Below are 27,726 nucleotides of genomic sequence, written 5' to 3' on the forward strand. Positions count from 1 at the left end.
ATGCAAGGCCGCCGTTTCGTCAAGGCTGAAGGTCGGAAAGTGGATCGGAGTAACTTAATTAACATTCCGCTCGTTAACACAACTGACAAAACATCCACCTCTAAATCAAAGGGTTTCGCTGTCCCAAAATGTTTGTTTACGAACATTTGTGGTTTGCCGAAAACAAAAAGTCGTGTACGAGCACCTGTGGCACTTGAGGCTGACCTGCGATCTCAGGACATTGATGTGTGTATTGTCAGCGAAACTCATATTTCCACTAATATGCCGGACGCCGTGGTGAATATTCCAAATTACCATGTGTTCAGGCGGGACAGAGGTTGGGCAGACTTGGACAAAAGGAAAAAAAGGGGTGTTGCGGTCTATGTGAGAGACAGTCTTAAAGTCTTTGATGTCTATCGGTCCAATTTATATGAGGTTATTGCTTTAACAGTGCAGTTGCCGTCCGATCACATTATGCTAATTTGCGGCCTGTATAATCCTCCCAAGTATAGCTACCGGGATCTCGACTTAATTAATTATGTAATATCTTTTGTGGTCCTTGTTTTGAACAAACACCCAGAGGCGGCTATTGTCTGTGATGGCGATGTAAATCGGTTGGACATGCAAGAATTTAAGGCTTTGTCTGGCTGGGATTTTATGGTTGACTTTCCCACGCGGGGTAACACGTGCTTGGATAACTGTATGACCAACCGAGGGGATGTGTTTGGTCAAGCATATCCCATACATATGCTTATTAAGACAGACCATGAAGGCTTTGTTTTACCGGCGGGATTAAAAATTGAACCTGTGCGCCGCAAAGTTCTTGTGCGGGACTGTAGGGAACATCGGAAACAGTCATTTTATATGGCACTCACTACACTGGACTGGAATGACGTCCTCAACGCGGTGGACATAAGCAAGGCGGTCGAGGTGCTTGAGGAAAAGATTCGTGCAGTGCTGAATAAGCTTATGCCGCAAAAATCTGTACGCATGTCATCGCGTGACCCAGTTTGGATGTCCCTATTTGTCAAGTGTATGCTGAGGACTAAGTCCCTTATATCTTTAAACAACAAGGAACGTCTGTCTTTATTTAATAAGCGCATTTCTGAGCTGATAACCGAGAACAGAAGAAAACTGGCTGTCATTGGCAGCGGTGAGTGGTGGAAGGGCGTGGACGCCCTATCGCAGCGTCGCAGGTCATCGTTGATAAATTTGAACAAGAACTCTCTAGTTCGTCTGAACGACTACTTCGCCAACCTGTGCTATGATGACACTTACGTTAGACCTATTAATACGGATATCCCGGACAGTGAAGCCCCGAAAGTATCTGAGAGGTGTGTTTGGAATACCTTAGTTCATGTAAAGAAAACGGCAACGGGACCAGACGACCTCCCGTACTGGATCTGGAAAGACTGTGCTGAGCTACTCAAACCAATCGTCACTCACGTTTGGAATCTTTCGCTGTCTACTCATACATGGCCAGACTCCTGGAAAAGGGCAAATGTTAATCCTCTCCCCAAAGTGAACATGCCTATATAGGACTCAGACTACTGTGGTATTAATGTTACTCCCGTTATTGCGTGGTTGTTCGAGAAGGTCGTGTATCGTACACAAGCACAGTCAGTCATTGAAAGCAACCTGAGCCACACCCAATTTGCATATAGACAGGCGGGTAGTTGCACAAATACCTTGCCCGCTATCCGGCACCAGACATACAAGTATTCAGATAGCAGTGACTGCAGCGCAGTGCGAATTTTTACCATGGACTTCAGTAAGGCTTTCGATTTTGTGAACCATGCTATTTTGTCTACCAAACTGAAACAGCTACCTCTAAATCCGTACATTATTAATTGGTATCATAGTTTCCTCTATGCAAGACAACAACGTGTTGTTAGTTATAATTTTTTAGGACAGTTGAAATCTGTCAATAGAGGAACCACACAAGGTAGTGTAAGCGGACCGTATCTTTTTAATATATTTTTAATGATTTGGAGATTTTTTTTAATAGTTGCCCTATACTTTTTAAATATGCGATGATTCCACTATTCTTTCGCCTATCACTAGGAATAGTGACCCGTCTGCCGACTTAGTAGAACAGTTCTTATGTACAGTTCAAATGTAAAGAGCTGGTTGTTAGAAAGAAAAATCATAATGTACTATACTCTCCAATTGATAATATTGCCCAATGTAATAGCTTCGTTTTACTAGGAGTAACTTTACAGAGTGACGAAAAGTTTGATGAGCATGTAAGAACTAAGCTTGTCAAAGCAAACAAATGTTTACACGTGCTACGAATATTGAGAAAGGAACATTACTCTCAGGCAGAGATTGATCATCCTTTTATATCCATTGTTTTGCCTAATTTTAGCTATGCACTTTCAGTCTATGGGGCATCTGAGTCCGATCTTACGGTTGTACCAAATTTTTTAGACCGATGTCATAAACGCCGTTTAATCTCATCTCCAGTTTTTATGAAGAACCTTTTAAACAAACAAGACCGAAACATTTTGAGGAGACTAAAATCAACGGATTGCCACCCCCTGAAAGACATTATTCCTGTCCAGAAGACATATGTACACAATCTTAGGAAAAAAGGCTGCGCACGACCGGAAATTAATACACAGCGCTTTATGAGCACCTTTGTAAATAGGTTGATATTTAAACTCCATTTATTTTGATGACATACTTTTTAATTCATAATATGTATGTAGATTTCTGTTGCAGTTTTTCCAAATTCATTGTAACACAAGATATATACTTTTATCTTATGTTGGAATAAAGACTTTATTGTTATTATTATTATTATTATTATTATTATTATTCAAGTTACCGATGTCGGGTTTTGAACAATTTTGGCCAAATAAAACACGCAGCAAGATGATAAAACCATGAAGTTTTTTTAACCAGTATCAAAAGAACACTAATAAGTGTAGAGGTAATTACTGAAAACGTCCTTCTTATAGGTGTCAGTATACATTGACTCAGTATACATTGACTCAAAATATTTTGGATTCCATATTCTGCATTTGATGAACTCGGTTCACCTAAAGTCTTGTGCGCTGATGAACACATGAATTTATTCACTACTACATATTTGACAAAAATTACACTACTTGGCATATTATATTTGCATCTTTGATATGAACAAGACATTACAGATAGGGAAAGAACATAGACTCGACTACCAGCCGCTGTTCGGGAACCGCAGCCCGCGCTCCTCCCCGAAGAGACCGGACTCGAGAGAGCGGCGGAAATCGACTCTCAATGAAAACTTATCCAATAGCAAAAATCTATACTGTTCACCGTATTTAATGAAGTTGAGAGACACACACCTGAAGAATGGTTAACCGAATATTGACTCTCGTTGAGCTATGATAATTCCTCCCCTCTGATAATTCATATCGGAGCGGGGAGGGGAGGGGGGAGGGGGGGTTGCGAAATTCTGGTTTCACCACCATTGTAGCCTGGGGCACATTCTGTGATCTCCTGTCAAATCACTTTCTGAAACTCGCCCCCTTCACAGAGAGGGGTTGACTTATTCGAGCGCTTGCAGCTCGTTACATTTTGTAAGACATAGGAGTAATTTTTTTTTTTTTTTTTAAAGTTGATTATGTGTTGGTGACTCACGTCGATGATATTTATCAAAGTGCAAAATTGGTTGAAGGTATAATTGCTGACATTTTATGGACAGATGTTGGAGAATGTCATCCATAGTGACTTGAAATGAATGGAAAGCCTCTTCATAACAATATTCTTTTTAAGATAATGATCTGGAACAGCTGTATGCAGGCGAACTTTCTGTATATGAATTGGTTGCTGTTTAAAGACCGTTCGATCCGTAAATTGAAGTGAAGGTCCGGAGCAGCGAAAATACATTTCAGGTATTTATTTCTTTTTGATGTTTGAAATGTCGATACAATATAAGATAAAATTTAGCGCCAATGAATGAAATGAGGGAAAGGCAGTTTTCAATTCTAAAAGAAAAACTGGTATTTGTGAATACTCGATATTCAAATATTCAAATATTCAAGGCAAATATGAATTACTACATATGCAGTCTTCATTTAAGGGCTGTAAATAAATTCAGCGTTACCCAGGTCTGGCGTCATATGTGGCACTTATCGTTACAAAAGGGAAGAAAAGATAGTTTAAAGTAATCATTGACTTTTTTCCTACACCACTTTTTAAAATTGGAATGATGATAAAAATGACAACATTTTCAGGTTTTTATATTCAGTAAATTGTTTGCCGCGAAACGTTCTTTGTGGCGCACACGCAGGCAGAAGTACATATACAAGGGAGAATAAAAGAACCTCAGGAGAAATTACATCACTGGTGAACATGTAATTGTAAAGGTAGGAGAGAAGTCATTTCTACAATAATTCCTTTACAACTCTTCTTTTACGGCATAAGGACAATTTCATGGTATTATGGTTATATAGATTGTTCTTATCATCAAATCTAGTGAAATATGACACAGGAAGTTGCCTTTAAAACTTTAGTAAAGCAAAGCAGTGCTATAAAAAAAGAAAATGTTCTTCGTTTTAATTTGATATAGCTGTGCTTTGTCGTCTTTAACTGCTATATGAAGGAAACAGCCTCGGCATCTGTGGTCTATAATGAGATTCCGGTAACATACAAGGCACTTAACCTGGCGGAAAAAATGCATAATCCATCGTTTAATGTTACTCAATCAAATTCTTTAAAAGCTGACTCAACATTTAAGAGGCACTGTCAGTAAAAATCAGATATTATCATCAAAATCGCGGACACAGCCAAAAATCGATTTCGCTCATACTTTCTATATTGATAGACCCTTGTATCAAAGTAGCCAAAACAGGGTTAGTTTTTTCTAATCTTTACTTTTTCGAGAGTAATTAAATAAAAACGGTCGAGTGCGGATCGAGCCAAATTTCGATATTCGAAATGGCGAAATTCTGTCCTTTCATGGCTTGCCAGCGTAAGTCGAAAATTATTTGTGAATTTTACCTTGCACTAACATTATAGTTAGGGCCTTGAACAATTCATTGATGACATGAAAAGCAGATATGTTCTCTTTATAAATATTTTATGAATTTTCTTCTCGATGACACCCTACGGCTGTTTTTCAATAGCTCTACGGTACTCTAAAACAACTGCCAAAACGCTTGTTGGTACGCAAAGAAGAACCCAATAACCATATTACAGATACAGTTTAAGGATAGACGTTCTCAGATATACTTTCAATTTTTTAGGATAATTTTTGGTTTTGCAGTAACCCTAGTTTGAAGTTTGCTTATTTTCGAGCTTTGCTGCAGTCGCCATATTGAAGTTTCAACTAACTTGACCATCAAGAAACAATTGATCGCATGTCGAAAAGTACATTTGAAGTTAAAACATGAAAAGTTAACTTAAGATAAGACTTGGTTTCTGTTTCTTATCGAGAAAATTAATTAAATTGGTGGTAGACTCAGGCAGATATTTGCTTGTTGTCAGTTTGTTTACACAAGATATTTGGTGACTACTGTACCAAAAAGTTGCGTTTTGTTGATACATTCGCTTTCGGTTGCAAATCTACTTTCTGGGAATTTAAGTTATTAGTTTTACTTTTCAGAATGTACAATCTACGAAAACTCCGGCTTTTCCATGACAAACACTGATCAAATAATAAATAGTTTAAGCTATGTAGCGTGTTAAACAACCTGTGTCTATAATGTATCCGTCGGCAGACTGTCGGCACGCATGTTTGATTAAAGAGCTACCGATATTTAATTGAACATTATAACAGCTATAGTAGTTGGGGATTTCTTCAGTATTAAATATTTTATGTATAAATCGGGTTAGAAGGGACGGTTAATTAATGATGAATTATGCATCATAGTAGTTATAGTAGTTGGAGATTTCTTACTGCGCATTTTTGGATAGGAAGGGTTGGGTCAAAAATCATAAATTGTGAAGATTACGATTTTCATTCTTTTTATTACATGCTATAACATGTTTTTTAGTATTAAGCACGTGCACGTTCTTACGAGCTTTTTCGTAAGCTCTTTTGTGTTGAACGTGAATAAATAAACTTACTTACTTACTTACTTACGTTTGTCCAAAGATCATTATCACTGGCATGAGGAGGTTCGCTGATTAAAACCTTATTAATATTTTAAAAAGCAGGATATGTCCAAGTTTTATTGATTTAGTAATGTCTGCAAGGTTTATCTGAACGTACTAGTAATCGTACGTATCCTACTCCGGTGACAGTTCTTTTCGTCTGCTTGCGTGACACTGTGAAGTGTGAATTCTTTAGCTGTCAATTTCAATTTTCTCTGAGAACTTTTCAAAAAATGTCTCAATGACATTGCGTCATTAAAACAATAAACCTTTCTCAAGCATGGCGTGTACGTTTTCATTGATGGTCGGGAAAATGTGGACCTGATCCAAGATGGAAAAATCAATCTTGTCAGGGACTCCCCCTCGTATCTTGCAACAGGAATATTACACGCCATAAAAATACAGTTGAAGATTATTGGATGTCACACGAAAATTGAGCTTATTTTAGCAAATAGTCCTCTCTGATGTTTTCGTAGTACCACGCTTTGCCTGTTCAAGCGTTAGTAGTGTTACAAAAATTCCCACACACTGTAGAACAAATCATGGCCATGTTCTTGTCATGGCAAGGGCAATCTTTTTTTGAAATTCCAAAGGAATATATAAGCGAGGTTCTGAAAAAGTTATTTGCGCGCGTGTCAAAAAAAAAAAAAAAACAAAAACAAAAACAAAATTAAGGTGATCTGCTAAATAATACTCCCAAAATATCTCTTTCTTATTTTCTGATGAAGAGTAGCTTTAATTTTGTTGATGAAAAAGTCTCCGTGAGAATCTAATCTATCTTACACTAAGGGTGTTTTTAGGTTACCGTATTGCACGGTAATTAGGGAGTTTAAGCAAATCACTACGGCTGGCGCTGCTACGGCTATCGTGGTTGACGACGCTTGGGGAGAGTACGTCGCCGTAGCCCGCCAAAATTCAACTTTAAGCAACGCGAACTACAAACCTAGTACGGCTGAGAAGTTTAAAACCAATAAATTAAGCGTCTTCGCAGTAGTTTTTGCACGTCTAAAAACTCAAAATGACTTCATTCAAAGGGACGAGGGATTCCAACGTTTGGAAAGAAAATTGTAAGCGATCCTGTGCACAGTGAATGAGTGAATTAAAATATTTAAGCTTACGTTTTGTAAAATTGCCAGTTTGGAGCTTATAAACACCAAAGCAAAGTTTCTACACGGTCCCTCATAACCCTCGCCATTCCTCGGCTTCAGCTATTTGAATTTTAAGTAGTCTTTGAGGTTTGAAAAGGAAAAGTTAGACTTTCTACTTACGCATTTCTCCTTACGTTCGCTGCGTTCTCCATGTGCAGACTGCTTCGATCCTCCAACAAACCCGGCTGCAATCCATTCTTTGATGGATTGCTGTTCTGATTTATTTCTCTCAATATCAGCCAGGCCCTTCTCATGTTTCTTTGATTTTCGTGTGTCTTTCAATAGAACCTTTCTTATCACTGAAAACTTCGCCGCAGGCGTCACATCTAAGCTTTTCTTTTACCACGGCAGAGTGTTAGTTTAGGTACTCTTTGAGACGATCCCTTGTACTCACATTGGTGATTTTGACGCTTCCTCTTTGCTTGTTCTTCCCTTTGTTGATCGGAACTTTTCGCTTTCGTGCTATCGAAGCACTTTCTGGAGCACTAAGGGATGTTCCAGCATTTACTGTTATTGTAATTTTATCAATCACTTCTTCGCCTTCAGTGCTATTGTTTTGCGACTGATTTAGTGCTTCCATTTGTGCTCTTAAAAACTAAAGCCGGTTACGAATTGTGAATGAATTCAGCACTACTAGTCTACATCAGATGATTTAGAAATTTGAGATGACACATACATGATACATCAGCCAATCAGAAACTTCTGTTTTCACGCTCAGTAGGGATCTTCGAGCCCGGACCCGCAGTGGGAGGATCTCACGCCCCCCAGTGAGACTGGACTTAAGACGGGACCACCCTACTGAGGACATTTTTTGTTGCGTTACTACTATGGTATATAAAAAAAACATGTGCTTTTCGCTTGAAGTTATTTTAGTAGTCTGAACAAAATATTTTAGTAGTCGGAACAAAACATTTTAGTAGTCTGAACAGAACAAGGGATAAGTCCACGTGCCTTTCCATGACAGCGGTCTTTCATTCTTGACCAGTACGTCATTAGTTATTGAAATTTATGACCTGGAACACGATTCTCGTTGCGAGCGGCACACAGTTTTTGCTTTAAAATGTTTCAGAAGACATATGGTGCTCGAAATTTGCTCGAAATTTGCTCCAAATGTGAAATATTGCTCAAATGTTGCCCAAAGTGTGAAAAAGTGCTTAAGGGTGCTCAAAATGCAAAAAAATGCCCCAAACTCACAAAAGTGCTCAAAAGGTGCTCAGCCAATCGGGAAAGGCCTAAATACGATGCTTGGCAGTCAATTTTTCTTTTTTATTCGATTTGCTTTTTTTTTATATAGAATCAAAACGAATTTGGCTGGTTTAGATAAGCTATTCAAACGTTATTAGTTTAAGCATATCAAGCAGTTGAATATTATTCAAACGCTAATAATATCAAGCAATTAATTCTCCCTACAAGAGCTATAATTTATTTCTAGTTTCTAACCTTACGTGACCTCACTAATGTCAGATCAGGAGCCACGCCTCCGAGAATGTTCGAAAATGGAAAAGACACGGTGAAATTGACGTTAAAGTGTGCGCTTTTATGGTACACCGTAAAAGTAAGAAAATAAATCGGTTTAGATGGAGAGGAAGTTGCTTTATGGTGATTTATTTTTGTTCAAATTCAAACTGCCAAAAGTCCCAACTACGTGTCCACGTCTATGATGAATTGGCAATACTTTGCTCATTAACGTGATATTCTTGTTCCTTGCCGAGAGATAGGTAGCCTACATGAGCAGGTCAAGCAAAAATCAGATCTTAACTTAAGAGTGTCACTATGTTAAAAAAAAATTGGGTTCATTCTTTGCACGCAATTAATATGTGGGTCTTTTAAAAATTACTTCTCCCAACATTAATAAGAGTGCTGTCACCGCTTCGATGATGCTTGTTATTCAATTGCGTGACAGATCAGTCAAGTGATCGAACCGCGTTGAACTGTCCTCGATTGTTGCAATGTAGCAGGTCTTTTCATGTCTACAAGTGCAACACCGAGAAGTGTTATGATAGGAAACGTCACCAACATGAAACCGACTTAATTAGCAAAGGTCGCTTGTGAAAAGAGAAAGCAGAATTTAGCACGAAACAAACTAACATGTCATGACTAGCCAAACACTTAAAGACGAGATGAAGAGGTGAGTCACAGCAGATGTTGTAAACGTTTCTCGACCCATTTCTGTTACGTGTACCTCTACATTTTGCTCTGGTGCATATTTAACATATTCCATTCATTTTGCTTCGCTTAATAATTTAGAGGAACTTCACATTGGAAACTTTTAACTGCCGTGTGAAGTGTTAATTACTTCAAAATGGCGGATACTGAAAATTGGCTTACTTCAGGAATGTCTTGTTGTACAGATACAAAAGATCCCAGGGAAATGAAATGGTAGAAAGTTGAAGCTATCCTTGAACATGGCTCAGAAGATTTCCTGGTCGATTTCATTGCGTACTGCGGGCATTTTTGGCACGTTTGTTTGAAGTGCCAACGAATCTATTTCGGAGCAGCTGTAGGTGCACTTGAAAAAAAAAAATCATATTTTATTTTTAAGGCAAGGTGATGAGTTGGTTGTGCTGCCAATCAATTGCTGAAGCATCAGACGAATAGGATTAGTGTGAAACTAATTTAAAACTTACGATGAACTGACTCGACAGCGCCACGAATGATGACAAGTTGAAAGGTTTTGTTCAAGAAAATATCGTAAACCGTTTCAAGTAGATTTCTCCTATACAAGCGAGAATTTTAACAAACGGACATTGCTGTCATATATATGGGACTAGAACCTACCAATGGACAAAGTATGAGCGAAATTGAATTTTGAGCTGTGTCCGCGATTTCTTTGATTTTTACTGACATTTACTCTTAAAACTTTCCCACAGCCCATCAGCTGAAAACAAGAAGATGGTGTCCGGAAGGACCTTCTGGGGTTTCATCATTGCTTTCTGTAAGCACTGTTGTCTTTCTTTTTTAATAGAGTATAATAATAATATATAATAATATTATTATTAATAGAGTATCAAGTTAAGAGACTAAATATCTAATTTAAGCCGATTCCAGAGGAGTGAAAACCATTATTTTTTACAGACCTTAGTAAGGTTTTTGGTCTAGCGAGAATACCGCACATGTCGCTTAAATATTCCGGCCTGCGTAGGATACACTCAGCTCGTGATTAGGCGAGTGACACACTCGAGGAAGAGACAACTGGCGGTGAAGCCCTGAGGGAGATACGAAAATTGATTACGATTTAAAATTGAGGCGCAGCCAGGATGAGACATATTAAAATACAGTGAAAACGTTCTTTGACCAAAAGTTTTGGAAAACATAAGTTTTCGGCTGTCGATCTACAGCCTTCCACAGATAAAACATGAAATGTAAATAGCCCATTTCCGAATTACCTTTGGCCTCTTTTTCAAAACGAGGCCTGGTGCTCAGCCATTCTTGTGAAAATAAGTTTAAAGGGACACTGTCGTGGGTTGACATGCGCAGTAGCATACACTCTCTCCGAGACTTGTCACGCTCGACGGCCATTATGGAAATATCAGCGAGTTGAAGGATTCTGCATATATTTTGCCTTTAAATCAAGTTTATCCAAAGCAAATGCTCATGAAAGTGAATTTCTTTTACTGAGGAACCTTCGGTGATCTTTTGTAAATGTAAAAGTGCTTGAACGACGAAGTGCAAAGAAAATAGTTCTCGTGGGTGCCCGTGCAAAGGGAGAAACATGCTGTGTACAGATGAATGTAAATGTGGAGCAAGCGATAAACCTTGTAGAAACAGGGTATGCATATAAAGTTGAATACCTACCTATAAAGTTGTATACATTCACTTCTTGTGTGGCTCGAATGTCCAAAAAGCATACGAAATAATTTGTGTATTTCCCTTCTTCAGGATTCGAACGAGCAGTCGTCATCTGCCTATATTTATGAAAGCCGTAGAGTTCGCCTGAGGCTTACCTGTACTCCAATTATAATGTGTAGTAGAATAAACATCTGCCCCTCTCACTGAAAGACTAATAACCTGCATCAAATTTTGCCTGCAGCCACAACTTAAATGTTTTTTCTTCCACAGAAATACCCTTATGGTTCCTCAGCCATGCTTTCTTGTATTCCCCTCTGTCTTCAACATTTCGTTTCCGCCCTTAGTTAATGCATTTACCGCCATGCCCGGATCCTCCGCTAGACGCCATTTTGAATTTCTGAATGCAACTTGAAAAAGTCAGGATGACTTTTTCAAGTTTCGATCGGCTACACGAGCATGCGCAGACCGTGACCGTGTCCCTTTAATTTGCATGTGAATGAAAACTTATTATCATATGAAAGGATGAGCACTAGGACTCAACTAGGCCAAGGGTAATTCGGAAATTTATATTTCATGTTTTATCCGTGGAAGGCTGTAGACCGACAGCCGAAAGCTTATGTTTTCCAAAACTTTTGGCCAGAGAACGTTTTCACTGTATTTTGAAAATTGATTAATTGTTACCAGGTAAATAAATAATAATAAAAAAAAAAAACCAAAGAAGCAACGGAGTTGACTTCCGCTTCCCTCTCGAGTCCTATCTTCGTTCCTCTGCGATCCCCGAGAGGGGGCGACCTTTACACGTGAGCTCCAAACCCTGCACGTGACATATATTACAAAATTCAATTTATGGAGAGCCTTGATCAACAAAACAAAGACATTAATGCTTTTCTTCGCCAAATTTTCAACTTAATTGTACTGAATAAACGATCACAAAAAAATCAAGCCTCATTTATCGTTCATAGAAGAAACAAGTCCTTTTACTTGTTGTTGTTTGCAATGTTCGATATTGGCGATACAGTCTCCTTGATCGTTCAGCTTTTGCTTTATATCAAAGCTATTGTTATTTCTCCCCTGTGTGATGTCATTTCCTTATCTTTACCTCACTTGTTTTGATAGACATTACCAATCTCCACGGTGTCTTACGTGTATAACTTTGAATCAAAACGTAATATCGTGAGTCCCTTTAAACTTATCTGAGCTCAAACTCCCATTCGAGATGCTACCTTTATATAGCTTTGATAGAATTGACATATTTCAAGACCTGGGCGAGGAACTTTCCTTCTTTTTCCTCTCTTTTTCTATTAATTTTACAAACAGTTGCGCTGATGTCGGAAGTAAGCCTCAAGAGCGTTGTCCCAAGGTTTCCATCGAGCCAACTTTTGCAAGCTCCAAAAGGACAGTATGTGGAACTCACTTTCACCTTGGAGACTTTACATCCAACACCATGCATTGATGACATGTACTACGAGGTTCGTGATGGACACAACAAGTCTGCCAATCTTCTTGGGAGATTTTGTGGAAGGAACTTTTCTAGTATTGTGAGATCCAGTGGAGAGAACTTGTTGTTAAATTCGTCGTATAACGTTTCCCTTCTCTGGCTAACTGGTGAATACAAGATGAGTAAATCTACAAGCAACAAAACGGCTAATATAACCGGCAAGTATTGTCTTAATGAAATTACCTAAGAATGTGATGTATTTTACAAAAGACAAGCTAAATGAGATGAAGAAGAGATACTATACTTAACCTATTTCAAGTGCTTTTGGAATTTTTCTGTATTAATTTTTTGTCTCTCTTAGTCGAGCCAAACTTGGATAACGTGCTCAAGACTCAGTACGTTCTTTTCAACCATTCCTCGCCTGTATGGTGCCCAGCACAAGGTGCACCGGCACCATTTATTGTTTGGAAAAAGAATGGCATTGTGGTACAGAACTGTACAAGTGTGATGTTTCAGCTGAACATTATTGAAGAAAACAATGACAATTACAGCTGTGAAGTGAACAGACACGATGGTTTTGACAAGAAAGAAATCCATCTTGTCATGGAACGTGAGTTTTTAACATTTTGACATTAATTCACGCTTTCAATTTCTTATTTATAACTTTCAATGACTCGAGAGTAAATTATTTGGCAACTAAAGCTATCTGTATGAGTCTTCTTGATTATGCCCAAGTCTATAACATCTACAAGAAGGAACTTACGCTTAGACCCACACATTCATAAGCTCTACTTCCAACCACATTTACTAATTAACACATGGAGAAGCCTCGACTTTGCTCTGTTCTGTTGTAAAGCACGAAGGAAGCAGCTAGAGCATGAAAGAAGAAGAAGGGAGAAACACGAGGCGTAGTCCAGTGTTTCTCCCCACTTCTTCCGTGCTCCAGCCGCTTAGTAAGTGCTTTACAACAGAACAGAGCACAGTCAAGGCCTCTATATTTGTTTTATATTAAAGAATCCGTTACGCATTAAAGAATCCCCACACATTACAATTTTGAAAACAAACTTTAGTTTCCAAAGCCAACAACATTATCGTCAGCATGTTCAGAACTCTCATAAAGCAGGACGCAATAAGCCAATCATAATACTTTTTGGAATGGTTCAAGTACAGTCGAACCTCGATTATCCGGACTCGAAAATATGAATACTAATGAGATAGATATGTAAACAAATGGTATACAGCAAAGAAAACATCATTTTAATCGTAAAATCTGCACAACCTGTATGTATTTACAAATAAAAACTTTCAGGTCAGGTATTTACAAATGTCTAAAATGTTCGAGCATATTTGTTTGCTTCAAAGACTTGTAGCTTGATCGCATCGCGAAGTCCATCATTCGCCTCAGGTGCATTCTCTGCACAGGGTCGTTATCGTTCTGTGATTCCATCCACGACAAGCATTTTTTGAAACACTGCGCTGCCTCTTTAGTCGATACTAGCTTCTCGTCCTCGCCCTCATCATCCTCATCGCTACATACACTTTTACTTTCCGTCGAATCTCTGACAACGGTGGCTGAAATCTCTTCATCAGACATTTGCGTTGAAGTCGGGAGCTCGTTTTCCAGATTAAGCCAGTCTCCCACATCGCGAGCATTAGGCATTTCCTCATTGTCAAGTTGCTGTACATGTTCTAACATTTCGATCATGGACTCAGCGATATTATCCTCTCTGAACTCGGGCTGTGAATTTTTGAACAAGACTAAAGCTGTCAAAGAAGTCAAACCATCAAAGTTGGCAATCTGCAATGGTTAAAAAAGCTGAAATAGTGCGGCAGGTAAAATTCAACCTTTTGCTTGAAGCTTTCTGTCTTAATACGGAATCTGAAAGTGAAATGTTCAGAGAAATCTAACCGAATTGTGGCTCATTAAAACGCCAATTTGGAAATCAAATTGTTCAAGGCGTGTGTTTTATAAATAAGCAACAGCCGAATTCACAGGAACAAGAAGATCCTCGAGATACCAGCTCTAAAACTCGACTGTTGTGACTGATGTGGCCCTTCCACTCAACCTATTGGAAAGTTTCATCATTTCTGCTTTGTTCTGCTTTGTGTTTTGAACACAAAATTATATAAACTATAGGTGTGTGAGCCGCCTTTGATTGTTGTTACCGCAATTAGTAAGTTTACAATCTAACTGTGTGTGAAAACCTTCAAAACTCGGACTGTCCATCGTCAAGTTCTTTTTGAGGATTTTCGTCTCTGCACACGTTAAAGTAATGTAAATTATGGCACTTGGTATGTTTGCAAATCTTTCTTTGGTTCTTCTTTTGCTATTTGCCTGCTCGCCAGTGCCGAAATTTCACTTTAAATTAACGAAAAAGATTCCGTACACAGTACAAATTGGCAAATGGTGCGACAGCTTTAGCTCAGCTTCGTGCTCTGCACTCTGATAGGGCACGCCCTTTCAACAAATGTTGTATAAAATGCATTATGAAACATGACAATGGGATTATCATTTTTCCTTTTTTTTTAAGGCTGTCCGGATACTTGCCAATGTACAACTACCTATAGGTTTATGGATATGGTTACACGCATTGACTGCAAAGACAGACAGCTACAGTCCGTTCCAAATAAATTACCACTCTCCACCGCGAAATTGTAAGCATTTTAACTTTGATCATGTAGTTTGATCCTACGACTGAGAGTAGTCCTAAAGGGATCCGAAACACGGGCGGGATTCATCATCAGAGTGGAGAGGAGTTGTTTAACTTGTTAGTCGCTTGTAATAGGTGTTATTCCTAAAAATTGATTGACCAGTTTTGCGTCTTTTGTTGGCTGAAAATTCATAGATCCATGTAGTAAAATAAGCTAGGAAACATACAGAGCCAAGAATCTTTCCAAAATGTTTTTTCCCATAATTCTAAGTAAATAAGTGTAATCTATCGAAATTCACCATTTCAGTAGATAAAAACATTATTTCTGGCGAGAATTTTGGAAAACATGCAGCTCGGATCAAAGTAAACAAGTCAGCAAGCAAACTTTAGAAGTGCTTTACCCTGCTTTGATTTTCGAACCAGTTGGCCAGACATTTTTTTCTAATTCGGGTTCATAGCATTGAAACGATCTTTTTTGAAAATTGGCCCAGAGTAAGATCAAAAATTGAAGTAAAAAATCGTGTGGCCGAAACTTTTTTAGAAATAAGACCTCAATCATCAATCTACCACACAGTGCCTTAGCACAGTATTTGCTGATTGACTTCCCAAAGACTGTTTGCCGAGGCGACAAAACGTAAGCGCGTACAAATCAACTGAAGACAAATCAGTAGTTTTCTCTTTGTGCTCAATTATTATCTCTCCATTTCCGGAAAATAAAAAAAAAAACAGGTAACTTGTCAAATTCTGTAGGTTGTAAACTTTAAGATGTTATATAGAGTTATTTTGACAGTTATCTAGTTTCCTGCTTGTAATCTGGCATGTGGAACTACTGTTTGTACGGGTTTAGAATATACAAAGTGGATGTGGAGGAAATAGTTGAAATGTTTACTTAGGGGAGCTAAATTAAAATCAAATGAATTATGATCCAAGATACAGACTACAGAAAGAGCACAAGATGAGATTTAAACTTAATTTTGTTTACCGTGAATTTTTTCCTTGTAGGGAATTGAAAAGGAACCATCTTCAAGTGTTACCACCCAAGGCCTTCAGCGACCTTATTGGATTACAATTTCTGTCAGTAAAAGACTGAATCAGCCTTTATAGTAAACCTTAATCATAAATACTTCAAATAGTATGTCACCAACAGACACGAACTCATTTTAATCACCACACAATAATTAAGGCAGTTTATCTGTACAATAACGCGACATGATTTTAGCTGTTTTTAATAAGAGGGTGCAGTCATTCAAATATCACCGTTGTTTTTAATTTCCAATGAAGAGATAGCATTCTACTTTCTACGGTTTTAAAAGTTTAGAAATTGATTTCACCTTACCTAAGATGTTTGTCGCTTGGCTCAAATGTTTGTACCATATTAAAGTTGATTATTGCACAAACAATAGTGAGTATATTTCGAGCTGATAAATGGCAAATGAAGAGGCTTGTCTATTTATGTTAAACCATATTAATGCTTATCCCTCTCGTAGAGGCCTGCGTGGCAACCAGATAAATGAACTACCATCTGGAGTCTTTAAAAACAACACCCAGTTAGCCGGAATGTAAGTGGAATGTAACCAGCTCGTGATAAATATTATGTTTAGACTAACTTATCTCGTCATTTCAATTCTACAAGATGAGCGAAACGGTTCTCGGGTAAAAAAAAGTGTGGAGAAGGTGGTTGTAAATAACTTTAAAACGAGCGAGTTAAACAGAAAAACCAATAGGGAAAAGCAACGTTAAAAGCACAATTCTAATGCATTGCATATCCTCTTCACAGGAGCTTAGGAGAGAATCTGTTAAAGGAGGTACCACACGGAATCTTCAATATGAACACCAAGTTAGCCCATTTGTAAGCATTCAGTCCATAAATTTTATGTTTGATTATTACCATAAATGTCATTGATATCTTTTTGTCTTACCAAAGACCACTGAGATCTTCGTTGCCTAGGACCATGAGAGGTTTCGCTCTCCAGCTATAGTTAATGGGGGTTCCACTGTTATAAATGAAAGCATAAAGTTCTTTAAGTGGAATGAATTTTGATAGCTGCAAATTGATAAGTGGGTGGAATGGTTTGTCGTGTGGGTGTCTAGGAAAGGGAGAAGCTGAAAAAAGGGGGAACTACATTAATCTTACAGATGGTTGGACTCCAACAACATCAAGAAGTTACATGGTGATATATTCTCTCCATTGGCTAAGCTGCAGTTTTTGTAAGTGAGCACACTTATTATTATTAATTACTTAAATTATTGTTTGTATCACAACACGTTTTTACATAGATTCCATAGCATGCATATAAATTAGTACGCGGGTAAGAAGGTAGAAATTCATCCGCCCCTCCCTCTTTCTCTTATTACAATGTACGCCTGGTGCTCTTACAGTGGCGTAGTTTATTATTAAAACATGCTAGACAAGGATAAACATAGCCATTGACAAGAGTTAGTTTATATCATCAGATGCTCCGAGGAGATCGACTCGCAGCAACCTCCGGTCGAAAATGAACGTACGCTGAATACTGACTGTTGGCAGACAATCATATAAAATGGACCACGAACAAACCAAGTCCACAACAAAAATTGATATCAAAAAGGACTTGTACTTATTTTATAAAATGATTTAAAGAACTCTCGACTGTTCCCTCAGCTTAAGGCGGGCCTCGCACTTCGCGTTTCTTTGTACGTCATTATCCCAATCAAACGCAAACAAAATTTATGAGTTTCCACGTGTTAGTAATACTAAGTTTTAAAACTTACAGGTACTTATACGGCAACAAGATCGAGAGTTTACGAGGCGATATATTTTCCCAATTAGCCAAGCTACAGTGGCTCTGAGTGAAAAGTTGTCGGTAGAAATGATTTAAATAAACTTTTGCAACACTTACTCCCAGCACTACCCCCCTCCTCCCCCTTTCCCTTGCCCAAGTGATATTCCCCAGTTTTCGAACCTTATATCCACTAGGAATTAGTCTTCGTTTGACTTTGATTCAAGAAAACAGAGAGTTTTATAAAATGTTACAGAAGGCAAATATGATTTGTTAGTTTTCCATAACTTTAGCTCAGCCAAATTTTCTTCAGGCTTAATTGAAGGCGAGGAAAAAAGGGTCGGGGATGGTGTTTAAAGTAACCGTCGTATTTGATTTATGAGTCAAGCTACAGCCGCTCTAATTATAAAACTTCACTCGCAGCAATCTCAAGTGGAAAATAACTATACACTGAAAACTAACTTTTAGCGCGAATCAAACTTGCGTAGTGGCAGTAAAGAACTGAAGAGGGTAACTTTTCTTCTTTAAGTCGTAGTTTTAAGTTATATAGGAAAATTCATTACTTGATGAGGGAATTCGGGAAACGAGGGAACTCCGGGAAACCTTCTTCGCACTATTATAAACTTCCTTATGTTGGCCGGTTTTCAAACATCGCTCAGACTAAGTTAAGACAACTGCTCAAACGTTATTGTAAAGCTGATTTGGATGTTAAATTAGTCTTCAGTACGTTTAAACTCAGAAGCATGTTCCGTGTGAAAGATTCAGTACCGCTAGGTCTACGTTCGCGTGTCGTTTATAAATTTTCGTGTGCTGGCTGTAATGCCAGTTACATTGGGGAGACCACTCGCCACATTTGTGAACGAGTTCGTGAGCACCTCTTGTCGGACAAGTCTTCGTATATTTACAGACACCTGCAATCATAAGGGCTGTCTTGACTCTTGTGATGCGGAACGATGTTTCACGATCTTAGATTCTGCCGCCTCAAAATTCCAAATTGAGATCAAAGAGGCATTGCATATCAAGTGGGAAAAACCCATTCTTAATCAGCAATTAAAGCATCTAGATTTATCTCTTTCCTTTTAATTATGTTTTTTCTTTTGTCGTTCATGATTTATTTATTTATTATTATAATTATAAATTTTTTTTTGGCCTAGTTATGCGCGAGCTATTTTCATTTTACGCGTATTTAATATTCAAATGTAACACAAGTCCGGACACGTAATTTGTAACGTACCTTAATATAAATTCAAATGTACAACCGTTGAAAGCTTGTTTGCAACTGAAGATGACATAAGAATGTCGAAACATGTCTTGTAAATTTAAATTTAAAGTTGTCGTTTCTTTATTAAAAGTTATATTCATGCCTGTATTGATAGTGCGAAGAGTTTATGTAACTATTTACTAGAGGCGAAATTGCTCGACAAATCATGAACTGATACAAATTACTGAATCAATCCGTAACTCAATTGACAACATTGAGTTTGGCTGTGGCATTTTCATTAATCTAAAAAAGGCATTTGACACAGTTAATCATTCCATTCTTTTATCAAAACTGAATCAATACGGAGTGAGAGGGAAAGCCTATCACTGGTTTCAATCGTATCTGTCCAATAGAGAACAATTTGTATGTATAAATGGCCATATCATAAATCTGATTCTCTGTCAATCACTTGTGAAGTACATCAGGGATCCATTCTTGGACTCCTGTTATTTTTGCTATCTATTAATGATTTACCGAACCCCTCGAAACTGCTTAGTTTTCACTTATTTCTTGATGACACTAATATGTATTGTTCACGTAGAAACCTTAATGATCTTGAACTAATCCTGAATCAAGAGCTCCATGCAGTGGCTGACTGGATGAAATCGAATAGACTAACTCTCAGTATTTTGAAAACTAATTTTGTTCTTTTCCATTCTAAGAGACTTAACCATACAAATCATTCAATTTAAAAATTGATGGTGTGAATGTCCAAGAGGTTTCCACGGTCAAATACTTAGGTGTCACTTTTGACTCAAATTTGACTTGGAAAAATCATGTCAATGTACTCTGCCTAAAACTACAGAAAACTGTAGGCATATTTTCCAAATTAAGGTACTATGTTGATGTTGATTTACTTATTATGCTTTATTGTTCCCTTTATTGTTCCCTCTCTTGCTTACGGTATTCAAGTTTGGGTCTCACAGACCCAACTATCTAAAACCAGTAACTGCTTTGCCAAAGTGAGTCGTCAGAGTAATGAATTTTTCTGACCCTAGATCTCATTCTGAGCCATTGCTGAAGTCTCTCAGACTCCTAAAATTCTCTGATATAATTCATCTTGAAATTCTCTCTTTTGTTTATCAGTGGTACCGTAAACTAAGCCCTTCTTGTTTTGTTGATTATTTTTAACCCAGTATCCTCTATTCATTCATGTAATACACGTCAATCACAGATTGATAATCTGTTTGTTGAATCTGTTCAAACCACTCTGTACGGCATTCGTTCTCTCTGTTAGACTGGTCAAAAACTTTGGGATTCTTTATCTATTGATGTTAAGAAAATCAAGCCGTTTTCCAGTTCTCCTCAATAAATCCGCAAGAATTCTGTGACTGATGGTTATAATATATATACATCTTATTAAGCAATCGCAAGGGCCGTACTAGGAGAATATCGGCCCGAGCTCTTGACAGTACGGACCTCGCTGAGCTCGGTCCGTACAAAAAAGACCGAGGGCCGATATTATTCCAGTACGGTCCCGAGCAAGCTTGGTTAATAAGAGATTTATTATACGACTGGAGTTCAAAAGGACACAAGTGAGGTATCATTCGGGACCATTCGGGACAGCGCCCGGTCCAATACTGAGAGAATATTCACCGCAAATTTAGCATTTTAATTGCTTGATTTTAGTTATTGGCCCTCTGACTGCCCGAGTCGTGTAATTAAAAACTATTACTGATTCCTAATGTTTTACGATAATATTATCTTTAACTACTATTTAACTAATGCCGTAATACTTTTTATCTAAAAACAAATATTTTGTATCTATATTCCTTGTACTCATGTTACTGTTTGGGTCACTTACTCGGCTAGTTCCACGAACTATTTAGGTGTCCCAAACTTTGCACAATGTACCTAAAATTGAAAGTTTCTTTTCCTTCACAATCTCTTGATTTTTTACATCTAAAACACTTATTTGTATTCATTATTATTCTGTGTGAGTTTAAATAAAAATTGACTTGACTTGCATGTTAAGACTAGGATAAACACATCTGTTGACAAGAGTTAGTTTATATCATAAGCAACCTCGAGTGGAAAATAAATATACACTGAAAAATGACTGTTAGTGCGAATTAAAATTGATAGTGGCAGTAAAGAACTGAAGAGGGTAACTTCCCTTCTTTAAATCGTAGTTCATGTTATATAGAATGTTGTAAAGGTTACGTTTATCCTGACTCTCCATCGAGATGTGCTCAATGTCTCATTATCTACTGAATATAAGTGAATATGTCTTTGTGTTGAATGAGTATCGTCGACCACAAAGCGATTAACATAGGGCCAGGATCGTTTCTAAATTATTATTGCGGATTGATCAAATGTCGATCATATCATTTGTTTGACCTGGACATAACACGAATAAACTGTAAATTGTTCGCTACAGCAAAAATACACAAGAGTTAACATTTTTAACTGACTTTAAGGAAATATCTTCTCGTAGGATTTTGGGTAACAACCAGATAGAGGAGCTACCACGTGGAGTATTCTATAACAACTCCGAGTTGGTCGGACTGTAAGTAATTGATATTGATTTCATTCCTTTGTTGATGTTGCTAAGAGTTTTATCTATTTATTTACTAGATATGATGAAGAAGGTCCTGAAGCTTAGTGGGTGTGGTCAGCCATAAAGAAAGAGAAAGGGGGCGGGTCGGGTCGGGTCGTAGATGGACAGTATTGAACAAAAGATAATAACAGACCTTAGTTAGCCTCGCACTTCGCGTTTCTTTGTACGTCATTACCCCAATCAAACGCAAACAAGATTTATGAGTTTCCACGTGTTAGTGATACTAAGTTTTAAAACGTGCAGGCACTTATACGGCAACAAGATCGAGAGTTTACAAGGCGATATATTTTCCCAATTAGCCAAGCTACAGTGGCTGTGAGTGAAAAGTCGTCGGTAGAAATGATTTAAATAAACTTTTGCAACACTTACTCCCAGCACTACCCCCCTTCTCCCCCTTTCCCTTGCCCAAGTGATATTCCCCAGTTTTCGAACCTTATATCCACTAGGAATTAGTCTTCGTTTGACTTTGATTCAAGAAAACAGAGAGTTTTATAAGATGTTACAGAAGGCAAATATGATTTGTTAGTTTTCCATAACTTTAGCTCAGCCAAATTTTCTTCAGGCTTAATTCAAGGCGAGGAAGAAAGGGTCGGGGATGGTGTTTAAAGTAACCGTCGTATTTGATTTATGAGTCAAGCTACAGCCGCTCTAATTATAATACTTCACTCGCAGCAACCTCAAGTGGAAAATAACTATACACTGAAAACTGACTTTTAGCGCGAATCAAACTTGCGTAGTGGCAGTAAAGAACTGAACAGGGTAACTTTTCTTCTTTCAGTCGCAGTTTTAAGTTATATAGGAAAACTCATTACTTGATGAGGGAATTCGGGAAACGAGGGAACTCCGGGAAACCTTCTTCGCACTATTATAAACTTCCTTATGTTGGCCGGTTTTCAAACATCGCTCAGACTAAGTTAAGACAACTACTCAAATGTTATTGTAAAGCTGATTTGGATGTTAAATTAGTCTTCAGTACGTTTAAACTCAGAAACATGTTCAGTGTGAAAGATTCAGTACCGCTAGGTCTACGTTCGCGTGTCGTTTATAAATTTTCGTGTGCTGGCTGTAATGCCAGTTACATTGGGGAGACCACTCGCCACATTTGTAAACGAGTTCGTGAGCACCTCTTGTCGGACAAGTCTTCGTATATTTACAGACACTTGCAATCATAAGGGCTGTCTTGACTCTTGTGATGCGGAACGATGTTTCACGATCTTAGATTCTGCCGCCTCAAAATTCCAAATTGAGATCAAAGAGGCATTGCATATTAAATGGAAAAAACCCATTCTTAATCAGCAATTGAAGCATCTAGATTTATCTCTTTCCTTTTAATTATGTTGTTTCTTTTGTCTTTTATGATTTATTTATTTATTATTATTATTATTATGATTCTTTTTTTGGCCTAGTTATGCGCGAGCTATTTTCATTTTACGCGTATTTAATATTCAAATGTAACACAAGTCCGGACACGTAATTTGTAACGTACCTTAATATAAATTCAAATGTACAACCGTTGAAAGCTTGTTTGCAACTGAAGATGACATAAGAATGTCGAAACATGTCTTGTAAATTTAAATTTAAAGTGCACCTAAACCCCAAATTTTTTTTCGCTTAACAAAATAAGCGTATTTTTTGAAGTATTTCTGTGCAAAAATTCTTTTATTTGCTCAAATCTTCAATTTTCTGTGCCCAGTCAAAATACGGAAAATCGGCCGCCATCTTGCCCCACGACCGAGTTTAAAGAGGAATGGCTCTAGCGGGTAATGTGACGTCAAATCGAGAACACGAAAGTCTGCATTTCACACATTTTCATATGTTTGGGAAGGTTGTAGTCGATGTTGTCCGAAAATATGCTGACTAAGTGTACTGTAGAAGGATGTAGTAACGTGCGAAATTTGCAAGAGGGTATCGCGCTTCGTACATTCCTCATACAACACACCTAGTCGGCATATCTCGGACAATATCGACGACAACCTTCCCAAACAAGTGAAAATGTGTGAAATGCAGACTTTCGTGTTCTCGATTTTACGTCACATTACCCGCTAGAGCCATTTAGCGTGACAGGAGGGGTTTCCCAGATGCCGTCTGAACTATCCCAAATAAGTCATCGCAGCTCGAATTTAAATGGGATGATTTCTGCCACAGATTTCAAGACCTTTCAACCGACGCCATTCAAACTACTATTGACGTCAAGCTCTTTCTGTGCTAAAACAAGTGAACTGGTTCCCAAGGGCCATAAACATCGGAGAAAAAAAAACGGGACTAAACTGTGGGGCTAGCTTAAGCTTTTTTTCTCACTTAAACAAGGACCCTGACTATAAAAGGGATAGCTCCTCCCCCGTCTTGTAACGCAATCTTTGCTTCCATGGCTAATCGAAGATGGCTGACTAATGGAAGGTGAAGGGGGAAAAAGAGATTTGTACACGAAGACCGATATCCTTGTCTTGTTTCAATTGATTTCCACTTGAAAATGTTTTTATTTACGTTTAAAAAGGGACGAATGGAGAAATACTGATCTTCATTTGCAAAACTCAAAAAATTAGGCTATCGCAATTTGAATTTCGCGCTCCTAACGGCTCCTCCTATCGCGAGACGATCGTACTGGCCCTTCTGACTCCCCTCCGTTTGCCTCAACTTCTTGAGCCGTCGATATCATTGACTAGAGGATCTCATTACTGTGACATGCTCAGAGAGAGTGGTTTTCATGTACATATATGTACATTTGTGTACATGTAAGTAAATGTGTGTACGTGTATGTTGCGACATAACTCATCTTCCACTTCGAATTGATCCATTTTACGGTTGCTACGGTCACGCACTAACTAGTCTTTAGCTTTAAAATTGCATTTTATTTTGCCACGGCGGATTTTCCACCAAAAAAATCCAAAATAGCGGCGCGAGGTCTACGAGTCCGTTATACACTGGAGCTGGCAGTCGAACCCGGAATGGAAGAGCGATTGGAAAGCGTGAGGACAAGAATTCAGCGGTTGAAGGAACGCCTTCATTTAGCGAGTCGAACACCGATGGCAAATGTTGTTTTGATGGAACGACTCTTAGACTTATTCGAATGGTCTGAACAAAGAGGTATGGTAAGTGAACGTCACTCCTCTTTGTTTACATCTTGCTCGTTCGCTCAGGCTTCTCATCTCGCCAGAGACGCGGCCACCCAAACCGAAATAAACGGGTCCAATTTTTTTATCGCACGTTTTGAGTTATGGGGAGAAAAAGCCTCAAAAAAGGAAAAAAAAATAGAGCGAAGTTCGAGTATAGGTCCCTTTGAAAGGAACATAGTTTTCTAAGTATTTTGACACGGCACTATGTAGGATATTTTTTGCCTGAATATTTTAGACGCGCGTTGCAACGAGAAGCCTATTTCACTAGCTACTTATGAAAAGGTCGAGGTTTTCAATAGTTCTTGAGGCCCGTTCAAGCAATATAGCCGATGATAATTTGTTTTCCATCGGATTTCAGTCAACCAGACATGTTTCCAATCCGTGACCGAAATTATTTTATATGAGCACCCACGGGATTCGTATTTCAACACCACATATTCCGTTGGAGAAATTGCGCGCGATTCAAATAAAAATTCTATCCAACGTGATCTCTTGTTTAATTGCAGAGGAGTTCTTGTATAAGTGTCACATGAAATCCCGGAGACAAATCGTCGAAGAAACTAACCACTTTATTACAACAATACAAAACCGGTATGAGAAGAGGATTTTTGTGAAAGATAATAAAGGTCATAAAAGCTAGTCCTCACCGCTAGCCCTCTGGCCGTTTGCCTTCCTTACAGAAATGACATCGCAAGCGGGTGTACATTCCGTGGAGCCAACTGAGTGGAGCCGATCATCTTTTCTTTGCCGTAAACGAAAATGGCAAAATTCGTAGAAGTTTGAGATATGCACTGGCTGCAAGTGACCTTTCGGTTACAATAGTTTTGCCGATATCGCACGGTCACGGACTGGTTGATGTCGACAGCTCGGTGTCAAGGGTGAAATGACTGACGGCTTGCCCAGGGCAAAAATCCTTTTATAGTCAGGGTCCTTGTTTAAGTTGGAATGTGACGTCGTTTTTCATGACGGCATGATGTAGACAACACTGTCTATGGCCCGGACTGATTTTCTCGGGCTTAAAAAGGTGAAACGTATTTTCCTCGCACATGACGAAGAAATCATATCTCAAAGAAAGGAATTTATCTCTGACCCGTACGGCCCCGCTCGCGCAATCCCATTGAAAATCATGATGTAAGCTGACGTGTGAGAAAGTGTCTGATTGGCTTAGTGAGTAGTTCCATTCGCAGATCTCGCTCAGGCCACATGCATGATATGCTGCTTTCACATCGATGACTTACTTCCTAAGAACACTCAATATCTCAAGTACTTATTCTTGTTATAAGAGAACACAGGTGTTATCAGTTAGGTAGGGACATCCTTGAGATCCCAGTCCGCTGGTGAGGCCTGTGTCATGGAAACCTAAGCCGAGAAGCAAGTAGGAAGTACGTTTTATCAGTCAAATTGACAACGTTCCTCGTTGGGCATATCACTCCTCAAACACACCAGCCACAATATGAGTCTTTAGTCAGTCGACAAAAACGTAGTCAATTGCGAAACAGCAGAAGAACTCAAATACAGAACAGAGAGGATTAGGGCGTATGGTGCGTTTTTAGTGTCAAAATTCCAAACCTCGTGTCAGACTTGCTATTTTTCTATTCAAACTTCCTGTTTGACAATTTGGATTCGCTATTTGTTTACTGAAACATCCATTGTTTCAATTCAAAGCAATATTTCTTCGATTCAGTCATGCTGTTTTTCTATTCAAACGTGCAATCCTTCGTTTTAAAAGTGTTTTTCTACTACCCAAACATTCAGTCGTCTAATTCAAACGTGCTATTGTGCATTTCAAATTTTCAATCTCGCAATTCAAAATAGTCATTTCCGCAAGTAAAAATGTTATCCTTCTATTCCAGTATGCAATTCTTTACCGCAAACCTGCTACTCGTCAATTCAAATACACTATTCGCCAGTTCAAACAGGCTTTTCGTCGACAGAAACACGCAATCCTTCATTTTGAAACAATCGTTCTGCAATTCAAACACTCTGCTCTTCAATTCAAACCGGCAATTCTTCCATTCCAACGCTTAATCTCTTAGGTCAGATCTGCTGTTCGACTATGGACACATCCAGTTGTTTAATTTGGTAACCCTATTCATCACTTCAAATATTCGAACTCCTTTTCCAAACATTCAAGGGCGAGGGTACCACCTAAGATGAGGCCACCGCCCAGAATGCTATTTCTACATGTACTTACAGTGCACAGTTTATCATCGAGCGCAATAAAAATTTGCGTGAAACATAGGAGCAACTTTTCCGTATGCTAACGGTGAAGTTTGGCGATTAGTTCATCCGATTATTCAATCTGAAAATCAGCTTCCCTACGGCAGAGCATCTAAAACTGTCATTTTGCAACACAGTCTCGGTAATGGTTATAGAAACCGCAGAAACAAACTTTAGTATGAATTTTGTTTATTGAGCCCTCTACAAACTACATATGCTAGCAAATAGTTACGGCAACTAGTGATTAAAAGTGAAAACGTTGGACAAGTAGGCGATTTATGGTCATTTTCATAATTATTTCGCTTTCTTTTCTCGGAGGGCCTTCAAATTCCCCGTCGACGGACTTAAAAAGTACCCTCATACTTCCTCGCTATCCCAAGACCTTTAGTTACAAAATCTCATTTACGAAATCTGTACAAAAATCTTTAATAAAAAATAATTCGAAAATCAAACAATCGAACTTGTTTGAGCATTTCCTCAGGACTCTAAAGTTCTTTGCGATTTCACATGGTTCGATTCCATGTTCTCTTACATGGTTGCCGATTACCGATCGTTTATGCTCCTCCACACGTTGATGTAGGTGTCGGCTTGTAAAGCCGACATAATCTGTATCGCACAGATCACACTTAAATAAATATACAACGTTTTGCTGGTTGACAATTGGAGGTTTAAGTTCCTTAGCTTTGAGATCATCTTTGATCTTACGGCTTGTAAAGACAGGATG

The 27,726-nt window shown here is 38.4% G+C and overlaps 2 protein-coding genes across 2 annotated transcripts in view; both read left to right on the forward strand.

The window, feature by feature from the left end:
* On the forward strand, positions 1–1,518 carry LOC148740603 (uncharacterized). Its single transcript, XM_088749705.1, has one exon. It carries the CDS (start codon positions 1–3, stop codon positions 1,516–1,518), a length of 1,518 nt encoding a protein of 505 aa, XP_088605831.1.
* A 10,805-nt stretch (positions 1,519–12,323) lies between these two features.
* LOC148740604 (uncharacterized) overlaps positions 12,324–27,726 on the forward strand; it is a 43,827-nt gene continuing 28,424 nt past the window's right edge. Inside the window, exons 1-6 of the mRNA XM_088749706.1 lie at positions 12,324–13,048; positions 14,970–15,093; positions 16,092–16,163; positions 16,577–16,648; positions 16,867–16,938; positions 17,226–17,297. Coding sequence (XP_088605832.1) covers positions 12,946–13,048; positions 14,970–15,093; positions 16,092–16,163; positions 16,577–16,648; positions 16,867–16,938; positions 17,226–17,297 — 515 coding nt within the window. The 5' untranslated portion in view covers positions 12,324–12,945. The remainder of the gene's footprint in view (positions 13,049–14,969; positions 15,094–16,091; positions 16,164–16,576; positions 16,649–16,866; positions 16,939–17,225; positions 17,298–27,726) is intronic.

The sequence above is a fragment of the Stylophora pistillata genome, chromosome 2 (assembly GCF_964205215.1).
Source record: "Stylophora pistillata chromosome 2, jaStyPist1.2, whole genome shotgun sequence".
NCBI classification, from domain to species: Eukaryota; Metazoa; Cnidaria; class Anthozoa; order Scleractinia; family Pocilloporidae; genus Stylophora; species Stylophora pistillata.